An 8,521-nucleotide genomic window follows, 5' to 3' on the forward strand; every position below is an offset into this window, starting at 1 on the left:
GAGGAACCTGGCAAGTGCCTATAGTACTTTCTCTGGAAGGGTAATTTGTAACTGGATGTACAGAACTCAATTCGATTCAATAATTATTTACTAAGTGCCCACTAAGTACCATACACGTTGCTAAGTGCTGAGGATACAAGAAGAAGCAAAAGACTGTCCCTGCCTTCAAAGAGCTTACAATCTAATGAGACAGTTAACATGCCAACATATATATACAAGGCAAGTTAGATACAAGATAAACAGGAAATAATTAACAGAAGGAGGGGTGGTGGAATTGAGAGGGGTTAGGCTTTTCAGATGAGACTTAAAGGAAGACAGGTCAGTAGATAGAAAGACGGGGGCAAAGCATTTAGTCCTGGGGTCAGCCAGAGTCAGTCCCTGGAGCTGAGAGATGGAGTGGCTGGTTTGTGGAGCAGTCAGGAGGCTAGGGATTCTGGATTGAATATGCTGGGGAGTAAGGTGTCAGAAGGCTGGAAAGGAAGGAGGGAGGCCCGGTTATGAAGGGCTTTGGATGTCAAAAAGGGTGTTTTGTATTTGTTCTTGGAGGCTACAGGAGGTTATTGAGTGGTGTGTGTGTGTGTACTTGTGCATATGTGTGACATGATCAAACTTGCATTTTAGGAAAATCACTTTAATGACTGAAGGATGAATTGGTATAGGAGAGATTTAAGGCAGTCAGATCCAGCAGCTAGCAATCAAAATCACCAGGCATGAGCCAATGGCCTAGAATGATGGCAGTGTAGTCAGTGTATGTTGCAAAGGTGCATTTGACAGGCTTCTGAAATAGTTTGGATATGGAGGTGGGCCAGAAACAAGGGCTGGAGAAGGAGGGAAGATGTTAGGAAACAGTCCCTGCTTCAGGAGTTCCAAGGTGCAAGAATTCCTAGGGGACTCTTCTAAACATGGTGGGGTGGGAGAGAGCTGCCATCCCAGTGTCCTAATGGGACACACAGAGGTGGATAAGAGTCAAGATTATCCATCAGCTGGAATTGGTCTTTCTGTGTATTATCCAGGTCCTAAAGTTTGCTATTTCCCTGCCTTTGGCCATTTTGTTCTGAGTGGCTGTCCCAGGGGCCCCCTCCCTTCTATTCCCTCTCTCACCCCATCTCAGCCAAAATGCTTAGCCATCTGACTCAGCCCCATTGTTCTTTGGGGGAAATTTGTCCTAAATTGTCATTGGTTTAAAAGAAAACTACTGATAGAGAAACTCCCCCTACCAAGGTCAGCAGTACCTACCAAAGTCAGCTCTGAGGCTGGAGCACTGAGAGGTTGAATGCCAGCAGATATCCAGGGAGAGGCGGTACTTTCTTATTCTGAGCTTTATATCCATGTACCTTATCTTAGGTCCCCTCCCACCCCTGCAAATCTTGATCATCATTCAGGCTCCAAGTGAGGCTCTGTCAAAAGTGATTTCTAAGGATGGAGAGTTCTCAGCCTCAGTCATCTCAGTCTAACCGAGATACATGAGGGGGTAAATTCACCTGGATGTCTAACTCAGATCCCCCAAAATATAGTTTATATTCCAGCTTCTTAAACTGTGGCTCATGACCCCATAGTGGGTATCACAATTGAATGTGGGAGGTCATGAAGTTATGACTTTATCTGTAAATATTTGATTTGTATATCTACTTTATGTACCTATATACCAGGGGTCACAGATGCCAAAGGGTCATGGGTGGAAAAAGTTTAGGAAGCCTTAGGCTATATTCTTTTTTGCTCTTGTCTGAAGGATGAGAGTATTAGATTCACAGAAGCAGAGATTTAGAGATGGAAAGGCTTCTCAGAGAAGCCAGCCAAGTCACCTTCCCCCTTCTGTCCCCACCCTCCAGTTTTACAAATGGGGAAGCCTAATTAAATTGCAGGGAAGTGTAGCAATGTCCAAGGCTCCACAGGAATAATGGCCTTTATTGTTTGCAATATATCACCCGCCTGAGCCAGTGCCCTCTCCATCACCCCTTCCCTGCCTGGCTGACTCTGGGTCCTCTGTTCCTCACCTTAGGCTAGTGAATGAGACTTTCACCATCGATGACACTTTGAAGACTCTGAAGATGCGACTGTGTGAGGCGCAGGATACCTTGCACCTTCTGGTCCTCACCAAGACCCGTTTGGAACATGATGTTTCTGTCAAGGCCAACTCTCTCTTCCTCGACAAGGAAAAATGTATGGCAATGCGAAAGACCTTTCCTAGCACCCCTCGCCTAGTGGGTTATACTTGAATCTGAGCCCCACTGTACTCCTAACTTGCTCTTCCTTCTCCCTTCCTCACTGCGCACGGATAATGGTCCACTCTTTGTTTCACCTGTTAAATATGTGACAAAAAGTTGGAAATCAGAAAAAAAGAAATCTTCACTTACTCCCCTTTTCCCATTATAAGAAATATTTATAAAGTCAAATAAATATACGAAAACCACATTTTTGGAGTTTATTCCTTGCTTAAAGAGCCAACTTCCTGGCAGGCAGGCCATGAGAGAGGGCAATGTCCCCACAAAGATTTTGGCAGAATTTTGCATGGTTCCAGGGTTAGAAAGGACCTCCTTCTCTCGTATAATCACAGTAGTTTAGAGATGGAAAGGGACAAAAGGAAGGGGGATGAATTTTTTTTTTGGGGGGGGAGGCAGGTACAAGTCTTTTTGTGAGGGTGTTTCAAGGAAGACTGGGGAGGAGGATGGAATCCAGAGTGATGGTGGTGATAAGCCTGAAACAGATGGTACAAGTAGGATTGGGGAGTGGGAAGGGAGAATCAGGCTGGAAAGTTAAATTGAAGTCAGTTTGGGGCCATAAACACTAAATACCAATGAGATCCACAGAAAGGATAATCTGCATAGGCTGAAGCTGTTGGAGAAAGCTTCTGGACTCTGAAAGCCTTAAGAAGCAATTACAATTCTGGAAGACCAATGCTAAAGTATGCAAACTTCCCTCGTTGCACCCTGTCTTCCCCCCAGGGGATGGTCTCAAGATGCAGAGCTGGATGTATATTTTTGGACTGGGTCAAAGAGGGAATTTGGTTTGTTTGATTATGCATATTTGTCACAAAGTTTTGTTTTTCCTTCTCTGTCTCTTTTCCCAAAGAGTAGGGAGATGGGGGAGAGAGAAAATGTTATTTAATTGACAAATAAAATAAAAACAAAATAAAATCACAAACAGAATGTAAAAAGAAAAAAACATCCTATCCATTTCATTGTCTCTGAGCAGAAATTTATTTTAGCTACTTTATCCTGCTTCATCTTATAAATCTTCCATTCATATAATTCCCAGCCTCTGTTGGACAACACTTCCTTGCCTCATCTGGCTACTTGGAAACACTCCAAAGAAAAAAACCACTTATCTGATGTAGTCTATATTCTTCCATGAGTTACTAGGGAAAAGAAACTGATAAACCTTTTCTAAAACCCATTTTTCAGTGCAAGAAAGGCCTGAAATCTGAATCTTGCTTCAGACATTTACCAACTTTATGATCTCTGGTGAGTCATTCAATATCTCTCACCCTCAGTTTGCTTGTCCAAAAAAATGGGGATAGTAATAGTATTTACTTCACAGGGTTGGTATGAGAATCAAATGAGAAATGAGATAACATATTTTGCAATATGTTGTCCTCAAAGCCTTAGTATAGTTTTAAGCTTTAATAGCTTAAACAAACTCTTATCTATATATGTTGGCTCTAGGCTTATTTATCATACACTATGAGACTGTAAGTTGGCCCACTGGTGTGTCTCCCCTGACCTTCTAAGGGACATCGTGACTTTTTGGACTTTTCAGGCTTGATTTGAGAAACTGTTGGGGGACTGAAGAGGAGCAATGGGCCCTTTCACAATGACCTTTATTGTTTACAATACATGGCTTACTCTGATGCTTAATTTCATACTTCCTTATATTATTATTTTACTGTTTCATGTGTGTTAGTGTTGGTTCTCCAAATAGAAGGTAACTCTTGGAACACCGGGCCTTTGCTTTATATTTCCACATTCTCTCCCCCCCCCCCCCTTTAGTACTTCCTGTAGGATTTGCACTTATAGGGTTTGAATGACTACAAATTCTAAGGGATCCTTTCCTTAGGGAATATTGGACAGAAAATAATTTCCTGATTTGGGGACCTGAGTAGTGGAGAGATGAGGAACAAAGGCAGAAAGGAACAGAATTGGGAAGTTACTCTGTGCTTCTAATCTGATATATACTCATCTTCCCCCTTCCCTATTTGACACTTAATTCAGTGGGTATGGGACCATATTTTTCTCTATCTTTTCAGAGGAGAGAAAAAAGCCAGTTGATAAAAGGAAGTCCCAGACAAAAATCCAGTTTTGGTGTCCTGCCAGGACAGAAAATAAATGGGGAAAAAATTGGAGAATTTCCCAATTGACCTGTTTCCCCATTTGGCTCAGCTAGAATGCTTTCTGTTCTGCCTTGGGGAACAAACTGTTTCTTGGGTAAAGAGAGGAGACTTTCTGGGACAGTTCTCCAAGATCTTTTCAATCCCTTCCTCCAAATGATATTCCTAAAGACCAGGGCCTACCATGTCACTCTTTTGCTCAAAATGTTCCAGGGCTGAATAAAATGCAAACTTTTTGATTTGACATTTAAGGAGAGTCCTCCATTTGGCTCCAGCCTAACTTTCTGGGCTTATGTATTACTGTTGCCTCTTCCCCCTTTCCCAAACCCTTCACAAATTAGCTTTTCCTCACATAAGACATCCCATCTCCTCTCATGCCTTTACACAACCTCATTCCTGGTCTCCTCTTCCTTCTCACCTCTGACTAACATGATTCCCAGAGAAGCTCATCTCAAGTACCTTGTCTTAGGTGAGGTCTTGCATGAGCTCTCCTGCTGCTAATACCTCCTCTACTAAAGTTACCTCATATTTACTTTGCAGTGACTTTTCATTTGTTGTTGTTCAGTCATTTCAGTCATGTCTGACTCTTTATGATTCCATTTGGGGTTTTCTTGACAAAGATGTTAGAGTGGTTTATAATCTCCAACTCATTTTTTTTTTTTTTTTACAAATGAAAAAACTGAGATAAATAGTGACTTACCCAGGGTCACACGCTAATAAGTATCTGAGGCCAGATTTGAAGCCAGCAAGATGTGTCTTCCTGACTGCAGACCTAGCATTCTATCCACTGAGTCTCCTGAGTTTTCATTTATTGGAATCTTCATCAGACCTGAATTTCATTTGCTAGAGTTCTCATTCTGATATATGCTTGTGTGAACTTGGGGACTTAATATGCTTAAGTACACAGTGCTCTAAGCAACTTTCTAAGACTTTCAATTGTAAAGATGAGCCCCACTTGCATTGGTAGAGGGAGATTTCTCCCCTGGGAGTTCCCTATATAAATAAAATAACAGCTATAGTCCCTATCACTTAAATCTGGCCTAGCTGCTGAACTTCATCCTCTACCTCCATCCAGGAATTCCATCCCCTGCCCCAGCACCCTATACTCCATTTCACCCATCTAGGTAGCCTCAGGTTCACCAAACAATTACTCTCCAATCATCTTCCTGCTAAGGCACAGGTGAGAATGTATCACACCGCATCCCACTTTGGGAAACAGTAATCAAAGGACATGTCAATCAATTGTTCTTAGTCTCTATTTACCATCTCTATAGTTTCTCACTTCTCTCTGGCCATTTATTTCTTAGAATGATAAGCCCTTGAAGACTAAATATTGAGAATATCTCAATTTTGTATTTATATCCCCAATTCTTAGCACAGTAGTTTAATAAATCCTTATTCATTTGTTCACTTTTATGTGTATAGATAGCTTCTCCCTATAGAATATAAGCTCCTTTGATTAGTCTTTGTTAGACTCCTTTGCCTAAAGAATGCCTGGCATAGAGTAGGCACTTAATACATGCTTTCTGTTTAGATTAAATCTCCTTAGATGTCAGTCACCTCCTTAGGTTTTTGCCCCTTTTCCCTATAAAGGAGATGATTGATTGCAATACAACATAGCCCTCTTCCTCCCCCAATATGCTCAATAATATCTGGTAAGTCAGTCTTATTTATTAAGCATCTAATATGTGACAGGCACTGTGCTAAGTACCAGGGATATATAGAAAGACAAAAAAACAAAAAACAACAACAAAAAAAAAAAACCAAAACAGAAAAAGCAAAAAATTCTAGTCCCTGTTTTCAGGGAGCTCATAGCCTAATAGAAGAGATACAAACATATATAATGCACACACATATGGAATAATTTCATAAGATAGGGACTAAGACTAAGGAGACTTGAGAAGGCTTTTTGCAAAATGTAAAACTTTAGCTAAGTCTTGAAGAAAGCCAAGGAAACCATGAGACAGAGTTTAGGGAGTAGAGTATTTCATGCATGGGGGATAATCAGGAAAATTTGGAAGTAGATGAATCCAAGGGATTACAGGTAGAAAGGAGTACCTGAAGAATGTGGGAATGGTGCTCACAAGGAAATGAAGATGGACTTGTGATTTCAATCATATCACTGCTGAAGTCTGATCCTTTTGAATCCTTTTGAATATTCATTCAACAAGCTTTTATTTAGCACCAATCTTAATTCAGTGGGCACATAGATAGAATGCTAGGTGTAGAGTCAACAAGACTCATCTTCCTGAGTTCAAATCTGACCTTAGATACTCATTAGTTTAGTTATATGACCCTTCCTAATTTAAGCTCTTAAATTTGTCTCAGTTTCCCATCTGTAAAATGAGCTGGAGAAGGAAACGGCAAATCACTCCAGTAGCTTTGTTAGGAAAACTTCAAATGGAACCACAAAGTTTTGGACAAAATGACTGAACAATATCATTAAAATATATCATTAAAAATATCAAAAAAATAAAGTAATTTGGTAAAATCAACCTATGCTAAAATAATTAAACCTTGATTAATGATAATGCTTAAGGAATTGGAAATTGTCAGTATTTCTTGCTAGTCAAGTGTATTGATTTCAAGTAATCTCAAAGATCATTGTTGGTGATCTTTGAAATCCCCCCAAAAAGAACTGCTATAAGATTGTAGGTGGGCAAATATTAATTTTTCTGAAAAGAGAGAAAGTGACAATCAGCAGACTATGGAATACTGATTTTGATTGTAATATTCCTAGCAAAATTCTAAGCTACTTAATGAAAGGATAACTTGTAAATGCTGCCATGGCTTTACCAAGAAAAATCCATGCAAATTAAAACAAAACAAAATGGGAAAGACATCGCTGGTGAAGTTGTGAATTGGTTCAAAAATCAAAAACAAAGGCTCAATATGTACCAAAAAATTCATAAAATCACTCCCTGTGATAGAAAAGAACTGGAAACAATTGGTGCCTATCACTTGGAAGATAGCTGGAGTAATTAAACATAAGGTCTTTTTCTTTTTGTTCTTTTTTTTTTTTTTTTTATTACAACTTTTTATTGACAGAGCCCATGCCTGGGTAATTTTTTTTACAGCATTATCCCTTGCACTCACTTCTGTTGCGATTTCTCCCCTCCCTCCCTTCACCCCGTCCCCCAGATGGCAAGCAGTCCTATACAAGTTAAATATGTCACAATGTATCCTAGATACAATATATGTGAGCAGAACCAAACAGTTCTCTTGTTGCACAGGAAGAATTGGATTCAGAAGGTAAAAATTTTGGGAAGAAAAACAAAAATGCAAACAGTTTACATTCATTTCCCAGTGTTCTTTCTTTGGGTGTAGCTGCTTCTGTCCATCCTTGATCAATTGAAAGTGAGTTAGATCTTCTCTTTGTCAAAGATATCCACTTCCATCAGAATAGATCCTCATACAGTACTGTTGTTGAGGTATATAATGATCTCTCGGTTCTGCTCATTTCACTCAGCATCAGTTCATGTAAGTCTCTCCAAGTCTCTCTGTATTCATCCTGCTGGTCATTCTTACAGAACAATAATATTCCATAACATTCATTTATTCAGCCATTCTCCAACTGATGGGCATCCACTCAGTTTCCAGTTTCTAGCCACTACAAAGAGGGCTGCCACAAACATTCGTGCACATATAGGTCCCTTTCCCTTTTTAAAGTTTTCTCTGGGATATATAAGCCCAGTAGTAACACTGCTGGATCAAAGGGTATGCACAGTTTGATAACTTTTTGAGCATAATTCCAAATTGCTCTTCAGAATGGCTGGATGTATTCACAATTCCACCAACAATGTATCAGCGTCCCTGTTTTCCCACATTCCCTCCAACATTCCTGCATTATCTTTCCCTGTCATTCTAGCCAATCTGACAGGTGTGTAGTGGTATCTCAGAGTTGTCTTAATTTACATTTCTCTGATTAATAATGACTTGGAGCATATTTTCATATGGCTAGAAATAGTTTCAATTTCTTCGTCTGAGAATTGTCTGTTCATATCCTTTGACCACTTAACAGTTGGAGAATGGCTTGATTTCTTATAAATTAGAGTCAATTCTCTATATATTTTGGAAATGAAGCCTTTATCAGAACCTTTGACTTAAAAATGTTTTCCCAGTTTATTGTTTCCCCATAAGGTCTTTTTCAAAAGCCTATGAATATAATAAAATTTTGTCATACAGTAAAAAAAAATA

The 8,521-nt window shown here is 39.7% G+C and overlaps 1 protein-coding gene across 1 annotated transcript in view; it reads left to right on the forward strand.

The window, feature by feature from the left end:
- Window positions 1-2,861, forward strand: part of TEKT5 (tektin 5) — a 63,610-nt gene extending 60,749 nt beyond the window's left edge. The window contains exon 7 of the mRNA XM_003761706.4: window positions 2,000-2,861. Within this exon, the coding sequence (XP_003761754.1) occupies window positions 2,000-2,216 (217 nt within the window). The 3' untranslated portion in view covers window positions 2,217-2,861. The remainder of the gene's footprint in view (window positions 1-1,999) is intronic.
- Window positions 2,862-8,521: the final 5,660 nt, after the last annotated feature.

Source organism: Sarcophilus harrisii, chromosome 1, assembly GCF_902635505.1.
Source record: "Sarcophilus harrisii chromosome 1, mSarHar1.11, whole genome shotgun sequence".
Classification (NCBI taxonomy): domain Eukaryota; kingdom Metazoa; phylum Chordata; class Mammalia; order Dasyuromorphia; family Dasyuridae; genus Sarcophilus; species Sarcophilus harrisii.